At 38.2% G+C, this 23,730-nt stretch overlaps 1 protein-coding gene across 20 annotated transcripts in view; it reads right to left on the reverse strand.

Annotated features, from left to right (window-relative positions):
- DOCK10 (dedicator of cytokinesis 10) overlaps nucleotides 1–23,730 on the reverse strand; it is a 139,834-nt gene that overhangs the window by 18,391 nt on the left and 97,713 nt on the right. For 18 of the 20 annotated variants that reach the window (XM_015277017.4, XM_015277025.4, XM_015277016.4 and 15 more), the window contains exons 24-44: nucleotides 22,471–22,589; nucleotides 20,553–20,622; nucleotides 19,070–19,183; nucleotides 18,365–18,436; nucleotides 17,763–17,909; nucleotides 15,776–15,859; nucleotides 13,627–13,723; nucleotides 11,923–11,967; nucleotides 11,333–11,508; nucleotides 11,091–11,207; nucleotides 10,593–10,704; nucleotides 9,759–9,880; nucleotides 9,559–9,673; nucleotides 9,347–9,413; nucleotides 8,538–8,585; nucleotides 7,789–7,890; nucleotides 5,552–5,676; nucleotides 3,826–3,938; nucleotides 3,017–3,154; nucleotides 1,253–1,435; nucleotides 302–412 (exon numbers count right to left, since the gene is read on the reverse strand). In XM_015277017.4, the coding sequence (XP_015132503.2) occupies nucleotides 302–412; nucleotides 1,253–1,435; nucleotides 3,017–3,154; nucleotides 3,826–3,938; nucleotides 5,552–5,676; nucleotides 7,789–7,890; nucleotides 8,538–8,585; nucleotides 9,347–9,413; nucleotides 9,559–9,673; nucleotides 9,759–9,880; nucleotides 10,593–10,704; nucleotides 11,091–11,207; nucleotides 11,333–11,508; nucleotides 11,923–11,967; nucleotides 13,627–13,723; nucleotides 15,776–15,859; nucleotides 17,763–17,909; nucleotides 18,365–18,436; nucleotides 19,070–19,183; nucleotides 20,553–20,622; nucleotides 22,471–22,589 (2,277 nt within the window). The remainder of the gene's footprint in view (nucleotides 1–301; nucleotides 413–1,252; nucleotides 1,436–3,016; nucleotides 3,155–3,825; nucleotides 3,939–5,551; nucleotides 5,677–7,788; nucleotides 7,891–8,537; nucleotides 8,586–9,346; nucleotides 9,414–9,558; nucleotides 9,674–9,758; nucleotides 9,881–10,592; nucleotides 10,705–11,090; nucleotides 11,208–11,332; nucleotides 11,509–11,922; nucleotides 11,968–13,626; nucleotides 13,724–15,775; nucleotides 15,860–17,762; nucleotides 17,910–18,364; nucleotides 18,437–19,069; nucleotides 19,184–20,552; nucleotides 20,623–22,470; nucleotides 22,590–23,730) is intronic. The other 2 variants (XM_015277014.4, XM_015277012.4) reach the window with 2 other exon arrangements.

A 23,730-nucleotide genomic window follows, 5' to 3' on the forward strand; every position in this document is an offset into this window, starting at 1 on the left:
TTCATTGGTCATAACACACAGCATCTTCTCTGATATCAGGCAGCTGAAATGCCTTCCTGAGAACAAATTAAGCAGCAAGTAACAAATAAATAAACTTCAATCCAAAATCCGTCAATCTAAATTATTAATTCTGTGATTCATGAATTCATTGATGTCTGGCTGCCCCAAAAAAGCACACTACGTATGCACCAGTCAGTGTGTAACCCCAGTCAGCAATTTTATTCACAGAAACACTTGCTCCTCTGAAGTTGTTCATGTTTTGAAAGAGGCAGTGATTGATAAAAAGAAAAAAGTTGCTTACTTTCATCTGCTTGTCTCCATTAGCAAAATTATTTATAATTGCAAGTGAATGTTGAAACCGGGATCCACCAATCCCTGCATCTGCAATCAGCTGGCTCACTGCTTTGATGAGCTGTACAAGTAAAGAGCAGCAACAAAGCCCAAGAAATGGGGAAAAAAAAAAAAAAGGAAATAAAGAATGGTGCAATTAGCAAAGAAATATCAAAGTTTCTAAACAGTTTTTTAATGCCTGCTTTAAAGTAACTTGATGTACCAGTCTAGCAGAAATGCACTTTTAGACCTATTTTAAGAAGATCATAGAACTGTCTGTGTTGGAAGGAACCTAGAAGATGATCTAGTTCCAACCCCTGCTGTGGGCTGGGACACCTCCCACTGAATGAGGCTGCTCACCCTGCCCTGGAACACTTCCAGGGATGGCACATCTACAGCTTCTGTGAGTAACCTTTCCAGTGCCTTGCCACCCCCAGAGCAAAGAATTTCTAATATCTGATGGAAATGCATCCTCTTTTAATTTAAAGCCACCGTGCCTTGTCCTATCATTACATTCTCTGAATACAGGGATTGTAACTAAGCTTTCCATTTTGCAATATAAGTGCATTGTTACTGGGCAATAGGCTTCCATCGATATATTTTTAGATTCTGGTTAGCTACTTCATCAGCTATATTCCCAGTGCTGTAAGCAATGCGCACGATTCAAGAATAGCCACATATCTGATTTACTTGGCCATGTGGCTGGGTTTGCAGCTGCTGTCTCTCCTTGGAATGGAGCCGAATAGGCCAAGAACAGAGAATTCAGCCCAATGTCTTCAAAGTTGGCAGAAAAATCAAACTGCCACAGAGAACTGGCTGGGGAATTCAAATGAACTGCTGTGCTGCAATGCATAATAACAACAGCAATAACGACAGAACAATGCACATCAGGTAAATACTGATGATCTTACACTTGACTCACCTGAAGATGGGATCTGACTATTGATTTCTGCTTATTAAATTCAAAGTTCTTCCTCATGAAAAAATAAAGAAGAGCAGATGCCTCTGTCTGAGTTGAACGTGACCTATGGTTACAGCATTTCAGGATTTCATAGCAAAGTGAGCCACAGAGATCTGCTTGTCCTTGGAAGAATGCTGATGGGAACTATTGGGGAAAAAAAAAAAAGGTGTGGATATAAGCTCTCAGGCCTTGTTACAATGATTCTGAGTTAACGGTGTTTGCCTGCCATGCTTTCAGTAAAAACAACAGTCTTTCACATACTCACTGACATCAGGGTTTAGTGAAGAAATTAGCCACCGGCTAAACATAATCCCATGTGCAAATCAAGTTCAAGTAAAAACTGCACACAGGTTTTCATGCAAACACCATATGCAATGCATCAATCAGACTGACCTCTGAGAAGTCCAGACAGCAGCTGGTACACAGCAAGCAGAAAAGCAGAGCAGCCTATCTGCAAAGAATGCAGAATAGCTAAACAGGAAAAGAGGGGGGTGGTGGTCTGCTCTACTATAAAAGCTGCTCAGGAGAAAGAAAATGCTCTGAGCTGCAGTCACTGAACTTCCAACAGTCAAGAGCTGGAACAACAGGGTGAAGGACAGCTCTGTAAGCGATACATACTATTTATAATCAGGGTGAATACAACAGAAGACAGGGCAATGAAAGGTGGAAGAAGTACATTCTGGGCACGGATCTCAACTTCTGCCCAGAACATTCTGCTGCAGGAACCAAAACTGATCCCTTCTCCCACTGAACTACAAAGGGAGAAATTAATCCTGAGAGCTACAGGGTGAATGAAAAGGGCAATCCTGGTTATTTATTCGTCCTCCCCACCACATACACTTCCTCCGTTCCTGACTGTCTGGTACGTAATTGAAAGCTGTCTGTGGCTGATCTACATCATATTTTGCCCATCCCCCAGGCATGTTACTGGGAGAAGCGTGGTTTCCTTCCCGAGACAACAACCATCATAGAAGGCCACAAGGTTTGAACTCATCTACACTGTTGTGCTTCGCAGAAACATCTGGGAGACCAGGCTAGCATTGCTTATTCTCACTTCCCCATACCAATTTTTATCTGCACGCTCCATTTCGTTTCTCCTTAAGAGGATCTCGTCTTAAGCCTATGACTTGGAAACTGGACAGCCTTTGCAGTTGGTACAAAGTGTCTAATTGTTCACAATTACTAATACATGTGCAATGCATGCAAATAAAGAGTGCGATGAGCACGTTTTTGTCCAAAATCTCTTCTGTGCTGAAAATGACATTTGTAAAAATGTAATACTTCAGGTGACCTGCTGGGAAAGCCTATGAAATAACCTCCTGCTGGCTCCTCTGGGGACAGCTATATCCATTCACTGCTGGATTCTGCAACTCAGGTATCTGCCACGAGGGCCGCAGACCTCCAGGATTTCAAGCTTTCTTCCACAGGCAGCAAAAACACTAAAGCCAAGAGGGCTGTGACACAGCCAGACACCACACAGATGGATTTTAATTATATATTTTACAAGCTTTGCTTTCATAGAGAATTTCAATATTTTCACTTTCCAACAGATGTAGTTTTTCAAAAGTTGTGAGTTTCCTGCTTTTTAATCAATAAATCAGAAGATCTTCAGGAATGAGCATCAGTACAGTGCAGGTGAAAGTTCTGTCAAAGTACTCAACTATCCTCAAGCTGCACTTGCTGTAACGTTAATAGGTCAGATTAACAGAAGAAAACCATAGTTACCTTGCCTACAAACAGCCGGAGGGCAGCAAAGACATGCTTGAGAGCTGCTGCTGACTGGTTGATTTGCAAAAAGAGCATGTGTGTGTCAAAGACCTTCTTCATCAATGCATTCTGGCAATCAGATTGCTGGAGCTGCCTCTGAAAAGCACACAGAAGACAGAACATGCTGGTTATTTAAGGGAATGAACAGATGATGACCTGCTGGACTTTGCATTAAGAGTGCTCCTAGTGAGGTGTTTGTTTGTTTTTTTTCCTCCAGTGTCTGCTCTAAAATCTCAGGGGATGAGGCAGTCCCAGCTTGCTGCAGACATGTTTCACTTGTAGTTTTCTAAAGGTAACACTTGCCCTGTACTCTGACTTTTGCATACACCAGATTTAAGGGTGCTGAAGTGAGATGCTAAATCTGAAAGGACCTGCTTGCTCTTTTGTAGCTGTGAGACCTTTGAGAAGTCATCTGGGCTGACATTAATAGAATGATTTTTAAAGTGCAGAGGATTCGCCTGCCAACTTGAGCGGATACAGATGAACACGAGTAAGATGAGGTGACATATTAGTAGATGAGCAACCCTTTCATGCAGAGCAGAGCTGTATATAGCCTTGGATATGCAGGATGCTCTGCTTCTCATCTTTCTATTCAATCTGCATACTGTGAGTCATGAAATACCCTCACTGAGGACTGTTATCTTATTTCCTGATCTTGCTGTATCAGACATTTTGAGTCTTCTGTGTACCTGACCCTTGAGGTCTTTCCCCCACTGCATAACTCACACGGCACCACTTCAAGCAGACAACAAAACAGCAAAACATACCTGGTGGTTCAGAGTGTAAAGACACAACAGGTCAAGAATTGTGAGGGAGACTTCTGTGGCAATGTTTGCCTCTGTGTCCACGTATTGTATAATGTCTGTTTCATTCGAGCTGCCTACAACATATGAAGCAATGACAATCTTCTGAGCATTCTTAAAGATAATGTAATTTTGCATCTCTGTGCAGTAGAGATGATGTCCTAACTGACTGTACATTTAAATTAAAGGGTATTTTAAAGAAAAACGCTCCTGGGAGATGGAAGGGGCTGCGTATTTGATTCAACTTCTCTCAGTTGCACCAGTGATGTGCATACTCTTTCATTGTTTCTGTTTGGCCTCAAGGGATGAAAGGAACCTAGCAGGAAAGTGGGATAGATGACTCTGAACTCATCATTTCAGCCTCTACTGAAAACTTCCAGGTTCCACAGATATATACAGATCACATTCTGTCAGCCAGAGTACCAGAGCTTGCATGTCTTATTTAGGATGACACCTGTAAAAGTACATTGCATCTTCCAGAACTGGTCAAGGTCAGCCTGCCCGGTGAATTGGGCTGTTTATAGACAGTAATCTCATAATAGTAGTTTATGAGCATAATCTTTCCTCAGAAGGCAAAGACAAAGGTGTGTGGTTTATCTTTGAATAAACTCAGGAGAGTTTCACATTCTTTCTCTATTAGCAACTTTCAGCTTATTAACTTTGCAAAGGTAACTTGGGATCTTTCTCTTTTGATTAAAGATTCTGAATTCATTAACAATAATGCTGCTGGAGGCAATGAGGTGCCTGAAAGCTTTTCCATTCTTAGTGAACAGTCAAGATGATCTAACGAAGGACATCACTCTGCATAAACCCAGCTTTCTTGACTGCTCATGCCTCCCAATATGTAACAGTCCTTCATTTTCAGATACAGTGGAAAATTGCCTTTTAAGTAGTAGAGATTTTTACATGGTATAAAGGTAGCAGTGTTACAACTATCAAAATCTAAGGACAAGAATAAAACCAGAACTGTAGAAAGAAGCATCATGAGAGACCTTGCCTGCAAACTTTGACACCATATAGATTCCAGTACATTCATTTTTGCTACAAATTAAATTGAATTTGTGATGTTTCAACCAAATTGCTTCATAGGGATGATGGGTATAGAGCTTAATTTAAACTGCAACACTCAGTGAGTACAAACCACACCAATTGCTGGGATTTACCTTCTTACAATACTCTGAAAAGACACTAGCTTTCAGCTGCATGATCCATCCCCCATCTCATAATATATGCTGTCATTATTATTAAAGGTGACTAAAAACTACCAAATTCTGAAACAGTCCAAAGGGAAAAGAACCTTCTGTCCTGAAAAGGTCACTCTTACTGCTTAGTTTAATAAAGGTAATACTTCAGCCAGCGTGCGTCTGATTGCACAGCAACTACATACCAACAGACAGAAGAGATGCTGGGGGGGAGGATTACTTATCAGTAAGGCTACTATAATACGTCAGGTTGCTTTAATTCATTATGTTTTTGTTGTTGTTTTTGTTTTTTTTTTTAATGAACTTTTAAAACCAACTTTTTAAGCTTCCTGAAAGCATCTTGAAAAAAAAAAGTGTAAACTCAGTAGCTCTCATTCCCTTCAGGCCCTCTCTCACAGACAAGCATGAAAACAGACTTAATTGTCTAGAGCTTGATCCAAATCCCACAGAAGTCTAGAGGGAAGTAAACACATATATTTGGTACTTACATGCAGTACTGCTGTCTATCATCTGCAAGAGTTTGGGGTTAGAAAGTGCATTTTTGCCACGGATTATTGGTAATGTCTGAGATCTGTGATGTTTGTGGGCGTCATGACTAGAAGTAGAATGCATCCTGAAATCCAAAGGAACCATTAAAAAACAGAAGTAAGGAATAAACTTATCATGCCTATTACAGAATTTTTCCACGTCAGTTAGAATTTTCTGAGGTACTTCTCAAATGCTAAAGTGAAACCAAGCAATGCAAAATTTTTCACAGAAACAAAGAGGACATTAGAGAGGTGAGCAAAACAAAACAGATGAACAGATGTTCTGGAGACCACAGGAGATGAAACTCATTGAGTATTTTTCAAAAAGCACCAGCTTAAATAGCTGGCTGATGTTCAGAAAACTGACTCTAAGTGAAGAGAAATTAAGACTGGTCCTGTGACGAAAAGAACACAGGAGAAACAGACCACACTCACGAAAGAACAAATACAGCTGAGCAGCTTCTACAAGGGGGAAAATAATGAGAATGACAGTGACAATGAAAATCTGTGTGCGTTTGTATGCCTGTTCTTTCAATCGTTTCATACTGTCAAACAGTCCAAAGTATTTCATTATCATGAAAGGTTTATCATGATTGGTGAAAGGATTTTGAATTTGTGACCACCACAGAATCCAGTAAGACTTAATATCGATCAAAGCTCAGGTTACTCAAATATTATTTTAAAATGTAGCTTCATAAAACTGCATAATTTAAAGATGTTCTTGGACAGAATTGCTTCCTGCACCTAGCTAAATCCTCTTTCATTAGTTGTTTATATATAAAAGAACCAACAGAATCTACATTTAAGAAGAAAGTTTCCAACTCAGGCATGAAACTAATGGCCAGACATTTGCCAATCAATGTGATGAAGTCTTCCACGACAGTGGAAGGATTTGGGTGGACATCCTAGCAAACTAATGCAATGGAAATTTGGAATTTCGATCTTGAGGTGTTTTTATTTTCTTTGGTAGGAAGGTGATTCTCTATGAGCATGGTGACATTCAATAAATTGAAATACATAAATGTCAATGCAAGGTAGAGCTGATCACCAGCAATACTTCATCTTTAGGCCTATCATCAAAGAACGCTCAGCATTACAACAAGCCAAACAAACAGCCTTTTGGACAACAAATCTGTGAGGGGGTGACGTGTGAAGGCCCCGGAATCAGCAGAAATGTGACTATGTTCTGGATTGCCACCATGTTTGTTCATCAGTCAATGTGCACCAGAACAACAGTTTCCTAAAGGCTGCCTGCCAGGTCCAGATGGGATAATGAAATCAGTGCTATTCTTGAAAACTGCACAGTACTGGAACAAAGAAAGAAGCACGGAAGGGAAGGCATCTTCTCTCCTGTGTACCAACTTTTCCACTCCAAAGTACATGCTTATAGCAGCGTGCAAATTCCAGCTACACGTAAATGAGAAAAGCCAACGATCCAAACATACAAGGAAGGGAGACTTTCTCAGCATGCTCTTAGACACAGCCACAAGCGTAGAGTCAAAAGTTCACTTTCTCTCTGGAGTTTTACATTATTAACTATGAAAATGCTCATGCTATTCCATAAAAGGGTCAAAAAGATTATTAAAGGTGCACTGCACCTGCAGTTTATTGTCGTGCTACCCATGAGATTAACTGAATCTTTCAGTCATTAGACTAGGAAGGAAAAAAGACCCTGAAAGACAGAGGCTGTGGCACTGCCAACAGGGAGGTAATGCTATAGTATTATGTTACACACAGCCATATGGACTTAAAGAGACAGGGACCAAGCACACCTATTTTGAAGTTTGACTTTGTATTGTTAGATACATTCTCCTTCACAACCCCAGACCACCAAGAGGCAAGCAATCTCCTGATATTGTAACTGCATCCAAGAATGCAAACATATGAATTCATTCAGGCTGGGGAAAACTGAAGTATCTTTCAGATAGGCAGCTGAGCAGAAAACAACAGCTCCCCTTTCTGCATAACTTAGCAATATACTGACAGTAAGAATTTTTCTGAACATAACTTTTTAAGCAGCTTTTAAGCCCAGCTGAAGCTGAAGACTCAATTCTCTTTCAGTTTACAGCACTGGGGGCTCTGAAATGTGTTACGGGTTGTGTCGACTCCTTTACAATTAACGCTGTGATTGTGCAAGATGGCTGCAGGATGACAAAAGCTGTGATTTTACAGGGGTTAATAATGAGGTGTGTCATTACCATTGTGAGAGCAGACCTGATGCCTGGCCAGAGGAGTTTGAACCTTTAAGGGTGCCATTGTTCTGCGTGCCCTGAACAAACTTAAAAGCAGCAGCAATTTTCCTGTTAAGAGAAAATAACTGTTAATCTGTCAGGAATGTGACACTGATTTTGTCATGCCTCTGAAGAATAAACAAAGACCTGCCACAAAGCATGAACTGGTTTATCTGGTGACCTTTCATTTCTCCACAGTGTGACATACAGATAAGGTTACAGTAGTAGCATTAAATTAAAAATGAAACATCAACTAAGACAAGGTGTGTGTTTCACATTATGCAGCCGGAAAAAGATCTCACACTTTTTCAGGAAAGTGGGTAGAGACAGAAGATTTTTTGGTTTTTGATTGCTGTGGAACACTTTTCTATGCCCATTAAAGCATTTGTTCCATCGTACAGTCTTTTATATGACATACATCAAAATAAGGTTGAAGAATGGTCCAGTACTATGGATTATAAATGCAACAGTGGCTATCACAAGCAGTTCATCTTTTACACCAGGCATGCACTCATCACTCTAGAACATTATGATAAGAATATCTGCATAGAAGAAAAAAAAATGCAGTGTACAACAGCTTGATGCTTTCAGAAGAAAACACAGGCAAAGATAAACATTCAAGCTAACGTAATCAGCAACATTTAATACTTTAACATACAGCCTATAATATTGCAGTAATATTTAAATTTTATAATACAGTTATAACCAAAAATTACCTTACAATATTGCGTTTTCCTAGATATCTGAAATTTTGAAGACAGACCCTGAAAGATAAAGCAGCGCTTTTTATGTCTATTAATGACTTCCTAACTACAAAGACAAGCAGCAGCAGCTGAATTGTAGTGATTTGAAAAGACCTGCTGAATGTATCTGCTCATTAGCAAACAGAATAGGATGCAGAAGTTCCCAGACTAATTATATAGAAGGTGTGGGGACCATGTTGTTCACACTTTTTTACTTTTTCTGTGGTGAAGATTCCTGCTTGGTGATGAGGTAAACTCAAAGGCAAAGATTTGGCTGTAAAAGCATTGCTTCCTCACCAGGTGAAGTTAACTTGCATTTCACTTATCAAGTGGTAAGGGATTCTGAAAAGAGCTACCCGTGTGGGTTCTATGAACATGCATAGGCTGGATTGAGTAGACCACCTTACAGAGATGAAAAAGCAGATAATTCTCAGTTACATAACTTTTCTTAAGGTTTGCAAGGTTTGAAGAGCTTCATGTTTTTCCAAAGGGAAGAAAAGAACCTCAATCCCAAACAAGGATATTATACTATCAAAATGTCTGTGGGAAAAGTGCAAAGCATTAAGGCTTCTGTTCACAGAAATGGCCAACATATTGAAAGACAGAGGTTTTATTAGTAACGTCTCATTACATCTTCAGAAGACTGTGGTAAAATAGTCCAAGATACAATAGCTATCTTAGCTTATAACACGAGGTCGACAAACTCAAAAATTGACAGCATTAGTTTTCAAACATCATCATTTAAAATCAAATCATTTAAATAACTATAAAAATGAACTTACTCTAAAATGCTGAAAAAGTCTGTTATTTCTGAGAATGGTGCTCTTAACCAGTAGGAAATCAGTGCATCTAAAGAGAGATATTAAAATATATTATATATCTATTACAGGGAATTAAGTGTGCCACTGATAATTATTCTACACTAATGTTTGTTTGGATTCAGTATTCATAATATTTTACAACAACCTCAATCAGGTAGCGCACATTTTCTCACCTTCTGAAATAGTTTTCATAATGTGAAGGAAACACATAAGAAGGCTTCTAGTTTCAGCTTGATCCAGCTTGTCAAAACGAAGAGTTGATCCAATCAAAGACAAAGGTCTCATGATCTGTTGAATTGACATCAAAGGGCTTTGTTGAGTACAGTGATAAGTATTCACATCTGGTAATCATTTTCAATATTTGCACATGTACCTTTTCACACGTGTCAGTTCTCTCACTGTTTTTTTCATTGGTACTTGGGTTAGATTCAAGACTTGCTAAGGAAGCTCTCGAGTCAGCATGGTTTGCTGCAGAGATAGCTATTGATGAAAAAGCTGTAAATGAAAGTCATAGCAAACATGCTAAACCAAAACATTTATGGATACAAAAACTAACAAGAAAAATGGAGAACTTAAAACGTGTCACATGCTGGATTGATACCAGTGCTTTGAACTTTCAATGCCAAAGATATTGATGGGTATGTTTGGTACAGAAAACATGCAATAAGTTGGAGAAAAGTGATTCAGTTTGCCATTATTCATGGCATTAAAATGGCCCGTTGTATTCCATAAGGCCTGACCCAAAGCATGAAAATCATTGGAAAGATGTCCCTGGACTTCCCTGAATTTTGAAATGGGGTTTGGACGAAGTGAACAAAGTAAGTTGTTTCCACCCTTCTGTTAAGCCTGGGAAAACTAAGAGTACTTGCCTCCAAGAGACCTTAGGAGTTCTTGGGAGAAACCTTTGAACTATTCTTAAGACAGACAGACTGCAAGAATGAACTCAGGCACAGGGATCTGTGAGAGCCTGGATACTGGCATCATTCCAAAGCAGGAGGGTAAGTGAAGCAGTGGAAGAAGAGTAGCTTCACAGGAGAAATAAAATCAATCCAAAAACACCCAAAGGGAAGAGAAACAGTGGATACCATGTTTCCTTGAGTATCGTATAAGATGGGTTAATGACATCATCCATGAACCAAGCAGAAAGCACAATGGATTGAGATACACACAAATCCACCCATGTGGGTGATTGATCTGTCATATATACCTGCTATAGAGTTCAGAACATCTTTGGAAAAGGAAGTGTCCACAGAGTTTGCATGTTTCATTGCTGTCTGGTTCTGAAATCCTCCAGTTGTGCTCAAGTCATCCCTAGATCCCTATATTTTGAAATAAACAGAACAAACTGCTAGATGATATCACTCATAACTTTTACAATGACAACACACATACAATGATGGCTTTTCTTAGAGAGGGAGCTTGAAAACATACTTTCAGCTGTTGAGATGTGACAGCCTAAAAAAGCCCTCAAGGCTTACTGTAACATGCCAAAGCTCTCTGCGATGTGAAACACCAGTCAGTGGAGCTGAAAAGAATATATCAAGTCTAAATCTGCTTTCTGGGTGCAAGCAAATCAACAAATCAGAGCTGATTTCTGACAAGGATAAATTTGAATTTCTTCCCACCAGACTGGATTTTCTCAGACCTTGGAATCAGTTTGGTCAGTTGAACCCCTTTCAGTGTTCTGAAAAGTCACAAGAATTACCTGATTGGAGGTATTGATATTGAAAAGGAACATATCCTTCATATAAATTCTTGGCATATTGTCCAAAAGCATTCCATAGAGTGGCATGTACAGGTTTGCTATTTGTGCTTGTTTTGCCTAAAAAGAAAAGATATAACATAAATCTAAAGAAACTGATTACTGTATAGTAATAGCTAAGGAAGTTTCCCGTATTTAGCCACTGTATGAGCAAATAAGGAAAAAGAATAAACACATGTATTTACCGGCTCTGCGTATCGATCATCAAATGAATGCTTTGCCATTAAGTTTTTGAGCACAGCCAAAGCTAAGTGCCTAATATCCTGGTCTTCTTGCAAGGCAAACCCAACCTCCCGCAGCAGTACTCCAATTAAGAAATGTTTACGGCAAAATTCATTGGTCAATGTGTACTCTGGAATATCTTGGAACAGAAAGGGCAAGAAATTCTAAATTAACACATGCTACACAAAACAGCCCTCTCCCATTTTCCAAATTTCCAGTAACTATGATTTATCCCACTGTTAAACCTTCATTTCCTGGTCTGTCTGGTCCTGGTCCCATTCATCCAGGTTACATATACACATTCTGAAATGACAATCTCAAACGTTCTGCATACAATAAGACTGATCGCTCCTTTGAGGCACCAAGTCCAAATTGTTATTCCCATTCTCCAGCTAAAAGTTCTAAAATGCAAAGATCTAGACTAACTTCACTTTTACAAATACCGACTAACGTTTGGTTGAATTTGCTCCAGTTCAGTGGCAACAATTGATTTATTATTAAAACTCTTAATGCAGAATTCTACTTGCCTCTTACGCAGTAATTTTGCTCATACCTGACGTTCGATATTCTTGGGTTGATTCTGAAGGCGTCATGGGGTCTTCATTTACCATAAATATAAAACAATAACACGAAAAAAATATGCTTTAAAAAATAAATATAAAGCATATATTTACTTTGTAAGCTTTTAAATAATTTGACTGGTATTTGAATGAAACAGCTTCTACTGGTCTCTGCTTTCATTTCAACTTAGTACAACTGCTTCGTATGAAATAGAAGATGAATAAACAGTTTACATCATTACGTACAGGAAACCACTACAATAAGTTTCAGCTTTTAAATTATACTAAAAAACACTACGAAATGGCCAAATCATTGTCTTCATCAAATATTTCTAAAAATATATATTTTTTCCACAATGGCAAAAAAGTAATAAACTTCACAGTAGTTTAACAGTGACATGTTGCACAGGTTTTGCCTGAGCAGGTTAAAAATGAACTGTTAACCAATATTCGATATATCTCCAAAATGTACTGCTTGGAAAACATAAAATCCCTAAAGCTTCCTCCCTGCGATGAGCACCAGAACTGAACTCTCTTTATTGTGGCACAAACTAATGCAAAAAAAAGAGACACTTCCTTTGAGAAATGCTGTACAGAAGGATAATTCTCCCATCCCTGAAAGGTACCCTCAGGTCCCAGCAACTTCAGTGACTACATCCCAACATCCCTGAGCCCACATAAAACAATCAGAACTGGCAGCTGCACCTAGAGCTGAAATCCTAGCATCTTTGAAGCCAAGAAGAAAAGCACTTAGTAGCTGGTACTGGCTGCAGAGTAAGGTCCTAAACAACAGGCTTCCGTGTGCACAAAGGAGCAGTGCAGGGCTCTGCTCTCACTATCAGTCAGCCTGGTAGAAGGAAACCTGATGTGTGTGCAGACTGTCCAGCTGGAGTGTGGGCAGCCAGGGGTGGTAGGGCCATCAGCCCAGGCAAACATTGCTGCTACTTGTCTTGGGGCATCAGCAGAGTAAATTAGCTCCTGAGACAGAGTATAAACAAAATCCATTCATGCTTCTCGTGTAGGTTACCCACAGCATTTCCCACCTTAAAAAGTAGCTCAGGCAGCACCATTAATGCACTCTGAAATGAGCTGTTCTTGCCATGCTGCTCCAGGCAAAACACAGCAGAACTTGGTGATGGTGTAAAGTGGATGCATTTGGAAGAAAAGAGTTATTGCATGGTACCCTCCTGCCAACCCTAGAGATATTTTGGAGGCCAAAGTACCAACAGCCACTTTTCCATAAGAAGAAGGTTTCTGAATTTCTCATGTGTGACCAGCTCAGATCCTCCTGCCAAAGGAAGGACTGTCATATGGACAAGTCATACAGTCAACTGCAGCAGGAAAGCTTTTCCCAGCAACTAGTTTCACAGTTCTCTAATCATCACCACAGTCACGGTGTCTTCTCCTACTTATTGTATCTGTTTAAACCCTTCCATACGCAGAGGCTTTAGTAATTCAGGGCTCACAGAGTCCAGTTTATTCAACGCATTTCCAATGGGAGAGTCAGCTCCCACCTTCCAGCTGGATAGGCAAGGGTTGCTTGTATTTACAGGTACAGTGAAGCAACATAATTTTATCACACTAAAATACCACATCTGACAAACTTCCATGGCTGATGTACAGACACAGAACTTTAGAATTATCTGAACCACTCAATAATTCCCTGCTCTATAAAATCCTTTTAGGGTGCACCTTACCAGGAATGTTTGAAGATCGTATGGGCAGGCACAGAGGGATAAAGTGTTCATGGTGACAGACTTCTTGGAGAAAGTCGAATTTGAACTGATGTAAAGTCTGAAAATCATAACAGGTAACAGCTCAGTTTACAGTAGAAGAAAGAAAACAGTAAAATAGAGCTTCGCTATTTATCTCTAACTCCCATCCAATGATGAAACCTTACGGCTGGTTATGTTAAATTACATGAATAACATTTGGTTTTCTCCTGTTATCAAAGGAACTTGTTGCAGCCCAACAATCTTTACTGCATTCTTCAAATATGATTTTACATTGAAGATGTACTGATAAATACAAGCTTGATCCTCTACTGAGTAGAGGATTTTCCTCAAAATGTCTTATGGCACTGCAGTACATTAGGAATACAGCTGTCCATGGAATTCAGGATCTAATGGCAATTAAAGAAAGGAAGCACTTGAAGTATGTTTTCCAAGAAGAACTGAGCCTTTTTGAATGAACACCACAATGAATTGAGTTCTCGTGAGGTATTTATTCACAGTTAGAATAAACTGCGACTGCAGTGTTATATATTGATACACGCACAAACTATTTATTCAGGCAGCAACAAATGCTGTTAAATTTTCTGAAAAGAGACGCCAGACTATAGTATAACCTTTTTGAAAAATAAACAATCCAGTTAAAGAAGCAAAGGCCACATAAAATTAATCCTGCAGGCAGTTTTAACACCTGACTCTTGCTTAGGTGTCTGACTGAAAACGAAACCAATCCAAGACACAGGCCTTTCCCTGAGGTCAGAAATCTCTGATTTTATTTCATGGCTATTGTCTGTATGTGATGCAAGCCTGTTCCAGCAGCACATCTGCATCAGAGTCACAGCGATTTTGCTTCATGCGTCCCAGCAGATGGCTTTGGAAAGAAGCAGGGTGGCTGGCAACATGCACAGATTTATGGTTAAGGAGGCTGAATGCATTTAGATTGACTGAATTTTGAAATATGGAAGTAATTTTCAGATTACATAATAATGTTCACAGAATTATAGACTCCAGGTTACAACAGTACTACCAAGAGACTCCATCCATCTTCTCTAGAGATTATGTGTGAAATCTGTGTACAGCACAATGTTTGGTTTTACTAAGTGAAACAGCTTGGAGTAATTCTCATTCATTACTTAGAAATACCCAGATCACCACTAAAAGTTACAAAAAGTTAGTGAACAAAAGTTCTGTAAGCTTTCTGGGAGAGATGAGTCATCCAAATGGCGCATCCTGAATACATCCTGTTATCTACTGTCTTAACACTGCAGTAGGAGAGTTCACATACATGGCTGGAACAGGAGAAAGATCTGTGACTTCTCTCATGGATTAAAAATGAAGGAATTGAACTGAAAAATTTGGGACCTCCTGCAGTTTGAAATTTACTGTCCAAATTCAAATCACTAAGTACTATAGATATTATAGAAATTCATACTGCATGGAATTTCCTCATAGCAAGTGCAAGGTAATTTGGAGTTCGCTGGCTTTCTTGTGTCATCAGTGAGGTACCATACAAATTTATACAATGGTAGTTTGTTCCTATGTTCTTATCTCATGCCCTCAAATAAAATTACTCTCAGATGTTACTGATGTTTGTAGACCAAATCCCAAGCATACTCTCCAAAGAATCAAAGGTTAATTTCATAGAATGGGTCGGCCTCTTTCATGTTTTACCCTTAGCAGTGCTCAGTGAGTAGTTGTTTGGACATAGCTCTTTACTTTCAGAAAGGAGAACAGATGGCTCCAAAGCAACAATAACAAAAAACCCCACATTATTTTTGTTAATATTACTCACACAGACTGGTAATTGCTAACAATACTTTACACTTAGCCAAGGTTTACATGAAACATTTGTTAATACTTTATTCATCTGTAAGGGGAAAGTGTACTTAACTGCACATCTGTTGATTTTTGTGCATCTGAAGAACTTTTCAGAAATGCTCACATAAGTAATTGTCATGTTTGATCAAGAGTTCATCTGTAGGGGAGCCCTTGCAAAATTAAGGTTTTAATGATTGAGTTCTGAGGATGGCAAAGCAGTGGAATGTTTTATGAATAGTTTTAAAATAAAATCATTCTCTGTTAATGAGTCACTTAGAAAACAATATCAAAACTATACCTTGCTATCTCCCGTTCCAAACATACTTATATAGTTGTTGACCATCTTGAACACAAATCCACGATCCATAAATGTAAAGCAGCGCTAAGGAAAAAGGAAAGAATATTATTTTATTGCTAAAAAAGCAGTACCTGACTTCAATTTCCTGGCTTTTTGCCTTGCATCATCTGGGCAGGTGAAATCAATAATAGCAGGGTAAAGAAAACTGGGAAACTGATGAAACCATCTTTTCCTCCCCCAAATAATACATTGATCATACTGCCCCTGTATCTACATTCTAGATTAACTATCACACTGTACTGTTCACTAAGAGGAAACTTATCTAATGAAAGTCATGTATGTACTGCAACACTCAATAACTAGAGGCAGCACGCGATGGGAGTTGACCAGAATACCTCCTTCAGTGACAGAGAAATGACTCCTGAAGAATCAGTCCAGTCAAAATACTCTCGGTGAACTACATTATCTCTGGGAACAAATACTCACGCCACTATGTGATGAAAACGCTATGCCTCCTGCTGACTGGTGAGGCTAAACAGTCAGGTGAAAGGTCTTTTTTTGAGGGCCATATTACTATACTTACTGACACTTTTTCCCTTGCAGAGTTAGCCTACCAAATAGGAAAGATGACCTTAAATTCCTACCCTTCTTTAGTGTTCCTAAACTTTGCAAAGCTTGTAAAGCCCAAAGCCTTTTACCATACAGCACTGAAACAAGGCTGTTCCAACCCCCAGCCTGGAGAGGCATGTCATCAATAACCTGTGTAATTCTTTCTGGCAGACCAGATTTGAAAAGAAATTAAAACAGAAACATATGCCTTAGCGCATAATACAACACTATCATCTTCTCAATTCAGATGAACAGTACAAAAATAACACACAAAACTGCAGCAGCAACACAGGTGCAATGCCACACAATACTGACTAAGCTTCTCCATCTATGCTCTTGCCTCAAACGAACATAATCTTCCAAGTGATATAACATTATGGATAGATGCAGAGAAGTGTGCAAACAGCTATTTGGACATCCATATTAAACAAGCAACAGAGGCCAATGTAGACAGCAATTCCTATCTATTCTCAATTGCATTATTAATTTCACTTTGGTGTGAATGTAGAGAAATCCACCTTCAGTTTGTGGTTGGTTTCCTTCTAACCTCACAGGAGCATTTACTGCTGGAATACAGCTCCCTCCTAATGCTGAGCTTCAATCTGTCATAAAAGATTTCAGCCTGGATTTCAGTGTTACTGCATACAGCATTCCATATGCTAACAGAAGGGTAGTTCCCTCCAGTAAAAAGTTCGGATAAGCAACTTGACATGCTACTTAGACAAATAGCTGGATACACCACTCACTGAATGACAATTTTCCAATGCTTCGCAACTAATTTGATGTTGGGAAAATGAATATGATTGAGAAATACTAGTACAAAAAGAAAAGAACACAACCCACTTTATGAGTTTTCCAAAGCACACATGTATTTCTTTATATCTAGTAAACAAAAGGATTATTAATAAAAAGGACATAAAGAAGTAGGTTACAGTATTCCATACAATATTTGCACTTTGCTTATTTTGATTTGTAAAAGCTGCCTACCATGGTTGTAATTAGAAAAAGTTAATCCACTCACAGTCATTCAAAGCTGCAGTATTTAAAGAAAAAATACCAGCTCAATGGGAAATACATTTATATTTTTTACCAAACTTCGTATTAATTTAAATATAACATAAGAACCTGTAGAATTTGCAAACTTGGCTCTTTTAGAGAATGGATATAAATCTATCAGAACTGTTTTAAAACAGAATTAGAAAAAGCTTTTGCATTGTCAAAGACCCAAGGGAATAGAAAAACTGAACTATAAGTCAATACTAAGCTTGGAAATTGAACCATCACTCACTTGAAATTGTTTTTTTCCCTTCAACTAGAGCAGAATAGCCTCAATCTTCCATTAAGTATGAGCAATTAAGGGTAATGACAGAATATATACCTTGAGAAACCTGGCAGTGCTGTAGTTTGCATTTCTAGTTTCTTCAAGAGATTCTTTGTACTTCCAAAGAACGTGGTCTGCCATGACCATCACGAGTGTATCCAGCTCAGTTTGAAATGACTCTGGAAACCTCTGAGTTCGAGAAACCTAAGCAGTGAATAATAGATCATCACTTGAGAGCATATAACACTGCGTATTAAACCTGAAATCACATTCAGATCAAGAGTAAAGACAACAAAAAGCACAGATAATTCAACAGAAAATATGTAAGTATGTCTAGGTTTTCATGGATCTTGTCCACAGAAAAGTGGGAAAAGCTTTCAGATGCCAGCACAAGTACACTGAAAGTGCCTTTGATAATTAGGCAGAAAAGAGGCCAGACATTTTGGCTCACTAGATCTGTACAAGCAATAATAGGTTTGAGCCCAGCAGGTCTTAGTTTTTGTGGGTAAAAACAGTACTTTAAAATGTGTAACAACTTTTTGGTTATTTGACCACTCAAGAAGAAATCTCCAAATACGTTTATTTCACGTGGTTCTGCATTGTATATTTTCCCTTAGAGCCTGCTCACCTCATTAATTAAGAGCAACATATATGCTTACCTTTGTTTTCTTTGTATCAACCAAGTACTGCGCCATTGATTTTAATATGACTGCAAAGAAGAACCAGGAGTGCTGTTCAAAAGAAGGAAAAAAGAGATCAGGAAAAATATTTGTCAGATAATCATATTATGAGGCCAATTCCATTCTTTAGAGATGGAATGCATTTCTCAGTAAAGCACACTGGTAAACTCTACATGACAAATAAAAGTAAGAGCATGAGTAATGTATACTTTAGTAACTGTAGCTCCTTTGATGGGGCTTACACATGTATCAATTTCTTAGCCTTTGCTCATGGGAGGAACTCAATGCTTTTTATTTTGGTAACAACCCAAATAGAGCAGCTCAAATCAGATTTAAATGTCCTAATAACACATGACTGTTCTCTGTTCTGTTCTAAAATAAAAATTAAACCAAAATATCCTAAGTGCTAATATCAGATTATGTAGTAATTAGGTTTCCCACACAGACTTAGTAAGAGAAAGGAGGCGTTTTTTATGCAAACCATGGCACTCTGAGAAATGAGTTGTGTTGAGAAGTTGTTGTTTAAGTCTTGCAAGTCTGTTCGGTTGAATCAGTTTAGACTGGATTTATGCAAAGCTCATACAGAAAAAGAGGAGAAAAAGAGAGGGGAAAAAGATGTTACAAGCAAGCTTTAGGCTGAAAACCAGTTGTAAAACTACAAATGGCTAAGTCAGCATCATTCACCTTTAAAACCTGTTTCACGGTTACTTGGTCATTTAACTTCAGAAGCCCAGTCATATTCTTGGCCAGCTCCTCATGAACAGTCCTTTCCTCAAATGATTTGGTTCTGAACACATACTGAAGAAAGAAAAAAAAAGTAATCAAAATATGTATTGAAACACATACAAAAAGTATCAGTAGCTGAAGGTAAATTATTCACCATGAACAGATGACAATTTTTGACTTCTAAAATATCTTGACTGAAAAATACATTCACACAATCTTTAATTCCCCTATCAGTAATGGCACAACTCTATTCCCCTACGAAGTCTGAGTTTTGAGCAGAACTTGATATTGATTTCAACTCAAGGCAAGAGGTAATTCTGCTAAAAATCATTGCCACAACATATTTTTTTCCCCCCAGTAGGGCATAGGATCCTCGTACCTCTAAACTGCCTTTCAAGCCATTTCACCAGGGAAACAAAGAATAGGCAAGTAGGAGGAGTAAGGAGGGTTTTCCACCATCTAGGCAGGGCCACTTGCTCCTTTCTTCCAACGGCAACTGTTAGAGTTAGTAGCAACTCTTCATCCTCAAAGGTGTAAAGCACCCACTAGAACTGATAGAAGGGAAACTAAACCCTATTATTCAGATTTATTTCCAGAGCAGATGCAGTAAGCTTCTCCCTATGCCATTTGACACTTCTGGGTCCACTTAGTTAAGTCAGAGTAATTTCACATTATTACAGTATCTGAGTGACTCACAATTCTGAATTTACTTATTTGCAAAATAAAAGTAGGTATTATTCACTTCCTTACAGATGGATAAAATAGATTAACAGTTATTAGCTTATGGTTGCTGCTGGAAATGGGAAAACAAGCTAAATGGACTTTTGGTATGGCCTGATTAATCACCTGCTATTTCAAAGATAGCACAATAGGTGTCTAATGCAAATCTCAAAAGTTATCAAGCAGATGTTAATACCCACTGAATTAACTATATTTAAACGTTACATACATTATTATTTTCGTAGCCTCAACAGTTCTGATGAACTTCAACAGAATTCCTCTGGGTTTCAGTTATGGTACCTGAGATTAGAATTTGACTAAGGTGCTCAGATGCTTCAGCCGTAAAACACCTCCATGAAGCATGAAAGTAAACCCACACCTTGGAGACATCAACCAACAGTTCTCAACACTGAAACTAAAATTGAAGCACTGAATGGAGAGTCCCTGATGTATATGGTGCACTTAGGGCACAGAGGGGCAGGGTAATTTGTCCAAGATGGCACAAGAAACTTATGATAGGACTGGAATTCACTCAGCCTCTTCCAAGTCATCTTAGTTCCTCATTGATGAGCCACCCAACCTGCCAGTGGCAGAAAGCTGTAAAGCTAATGCAGAGAAAGCTACAGACAAGTACAACTAAGGGTAGACAGGAAGAAAAAAAAAAACAAAACCCGAAACAAAATAAATACATCAAATTACTTAAGTTTAACAGCATTCATACCGTCACATAGGAATTGATGCAGTTGTCTAGCTGTTCTTCATGGCATTTAGCAACAATATTAGTAAGAACCCTGGAAAATAAATAAAAACCAGAAATGCAAACTGAACTGTTCTGTGTCACAACACAGAGAAGGAACATCTAACAAATCATTTCATTCTGTTATCAAGAGATTGGTAATAGATTGCTAATAGATTGGTGATCTGAATATTTTCTACCAATTCTTATTGCAATCAAAAGCTTTGTAATTCTTTCAAGGTCATATTTTTCACATATATCTAATTTCTTGTTGGATTAGAAGTAGAAAAACTTTTAGTGAGATACAAATTCTATGATGAAATTAGTTGTGCCCATTCTGAACCTTCAGCCTTTACTCTGAATTGAAAATAAAATAAGCTCTGGCAAAGTTTAGACAGAGAAACGATGCCATGTCTGGGCCTCTGGACAAGTAAGTAATCATGAGAGAGTATGAAAGGCATAATGTTTTCTCCCCAACACATAAGCAATTCTAAGCTTTCATTCTGTTGTTGTTGCTTTTAATAAGTTCAACACAATCTGCTCCAAGCTATTCAGAACAAAATACAATGTGTGTGTATATATAGGACACATCAATGAATAACGCACACAGCAGATGAGCAAATTCTTGTTGACATCAACAGTACTAGCACAAAAGCCACCATATAAACAAGCAAAAAACAGAGAATTCTTTTTCTTTTTTCTGTAACCAGGTGGGTTGTGATGCATTAAAAAACAGCACCTTTCTATTTTTCCATCTAATCATTAAGTTTAATTTTTAAACTACTGCTTCTTCTATTGTATTAATTTTCCTGTTGGTTAACTGATACTTTCATTCCAGCTAAAGTAAGGATTCCTCATTCTCCCTAAGTGGTCTTAACATGAGTAGATTTGCTGGCCATGAAGGCTTCCAGGACAAAGGTCCAATTGCCTTTTTTCCTCTGAAAACTGCATGTAGTCATGAGATCACATACTTGCGAGGCACGTTTCCTAGTGCCTAGATGTGGCAGAACTTTGTTCTGCAAGATGTCATCGAACCTTTGGTAAAGTATACTAAAACTCTATTTTCCCAAGGCTAAGATGAGGAATTCAGCTTCCTCATTGAAATTTTCCTAGTTAATCTTTCCTCAGAAATTAATCCTGGAAAATAACTGGAGAAAGAAAATGTACTGACAGCAGTTGAGCATAACAGCGTTGTTGAGGACTGAGAGTTGTCATTTTTTCCTACTAGCAATAGTCACAATTTTTAGCTACTGGCAGAAGTGCAACAGAAACACCACTACAGCCAAAAGAAAATGCAGTGCAACTTTCTGCCCTCCTGCAGAGAAGAATAATCTTTCCAGTATTTTTTTTTCTGCTGCTCTGATTAACAGCATCAATAAAAACAATTTCATTATGTGAGGGATGAGAGGCTCAGAAAATCATTCCATCTGTTTGCTAGCTCACCAGAAAACACTGCCCATTGCTTTTCAGTTATTGCTGATATATATTTCTAATTAGAAAATGCCCTAGAAAAGCATGACTTGAATGTTTGACTCTCCTGCCTGTTCAAAGATGCTAAGCTCTTTCTATGCTGAATTCCACATCTTCACATTCAAACATAAATTAAAATTGATATTCAGGTTCATTAGGAAGTACTTAGCTCCTCAAGAATGAGACCTTTAATTATCATTGCCTGTGGGTACAGAGACACATTCAACCATGATCAGTGGTCTCCTTGTTGGCACCAGAGCCAACCACACGATGCCATATGCTCTTCCATGAATTACTTGCAGAGCCCTGTGTTAAGGGGAAGCAGGCATTCTCACTTACTGAAGTGTAAATACCATAGTCATCCTTTCATGAGAGCAGCTATTTTGGATGAACATGTACAATTATGTCCTTTATATGAAAACTATTCAGATACCTGGTCACAGCTGTTGTAACTTCATCATCACTGTTTTGCACCAAAACCCAGAAGAGTTGATTCAGGACTATGGGAAGAAAGTTCATAATTACATGAATCTTCTCTATCCTCAGCAAATTCTGTAGTGGACACGAGAAAGAAAATTAAGAGATTTCCAAAATGAAAGCTAGTTATTTCATCTCCTGTTTCAGCATGTAGAAGGCAGTACGGCCACAGTGGTAGAAAATGGGACAGCTAAGTGGAGGACTATTTCCAGATGCAATTTGCTTTAAATATGACCATCCATGAAACTATAGGTATTGTCCACATCTTGGAATTCCAGTCTTTTGCTCTATCCTGATTAAAATGCAAAGAAACAAAAAACCTGAACCCAAAACCACAGCACCAAAAGAATGACCTATCTTTACAACATGCACTTCCTAACGTTTTTAGGTAAAATCATTCTATGTTGAGATCTGGTGAAATGTACTTGTTGTGGCTAAACTAATTATGTAAAAAGCACACTGATAAAAATATTAACATCCTAACTTTATTAGAATCACATTATATTACCTTCTCTGATCAAGGAAGATATTGAGCTCTTAATTAAAAAATAAAATAAAATCCTTTGAATTCCTTTGATCTTTGCATTTCAGTCATTTCCAAATCTTTCCTAAATTTCTTCAAAGTTATTACTGATTTATAAATAAAAGAAAAATATCCTGGGTAACATTATTCCTTAGTTATACTGCATAGTTAATCCCTTGTTACATACAACATTATTTCCTAATAAAATCAATGAAATATTTTAAAAGGTAAGCTGCAAGCAGCAAATGAAAAAACACTGAGATTCCAGTTATTTAGATAGCTAGAAAGTTCTGAAGCTTGGATTCCTAAACTTTGTGCAACATGCTTAACATTTAATCAAAAATTCACAAATAAGGTCTTCATTCAGTAGAGGTATAATCTATAAATAACACATGCTTTAATTTCTGAAAGCATTTCTTAATCACTTTGTTAAATTAACTAGCACAAACTGTCAGCATTTTAAACCAAAGCAACCCTGTTAAATCACACTTAAGGCCTTCCTCAGAGAACTGGGGCTGTAATTTACCAGAACATTTTGTTTGCTTATTATAGAAAATTCTCAAATATCATTATAAAATCTGCTCAAACATTAATGACAAATGAAAGAGGAAAAACACGTACACGATGGTAATGTCTAAACCCCCAAACAGCAATTAGATTTTACAGGCTACTCCAAGGAAAAATAATAAATAC

This window comes from Gallus gallus, chromosome 9, assembly GCF_016699485.2.
Source record: "Gallus gallus isolate bGalGal1 chromosome 9, bGalGal1.mat.broiler.GRCg7b, whole genome shotgun sequence".
Lineage (NCBI taxonomy): Eukaryota > Metazoa > Chordata > Aves > Galliformes > Phasianidae > Gallus > Gallus gallus.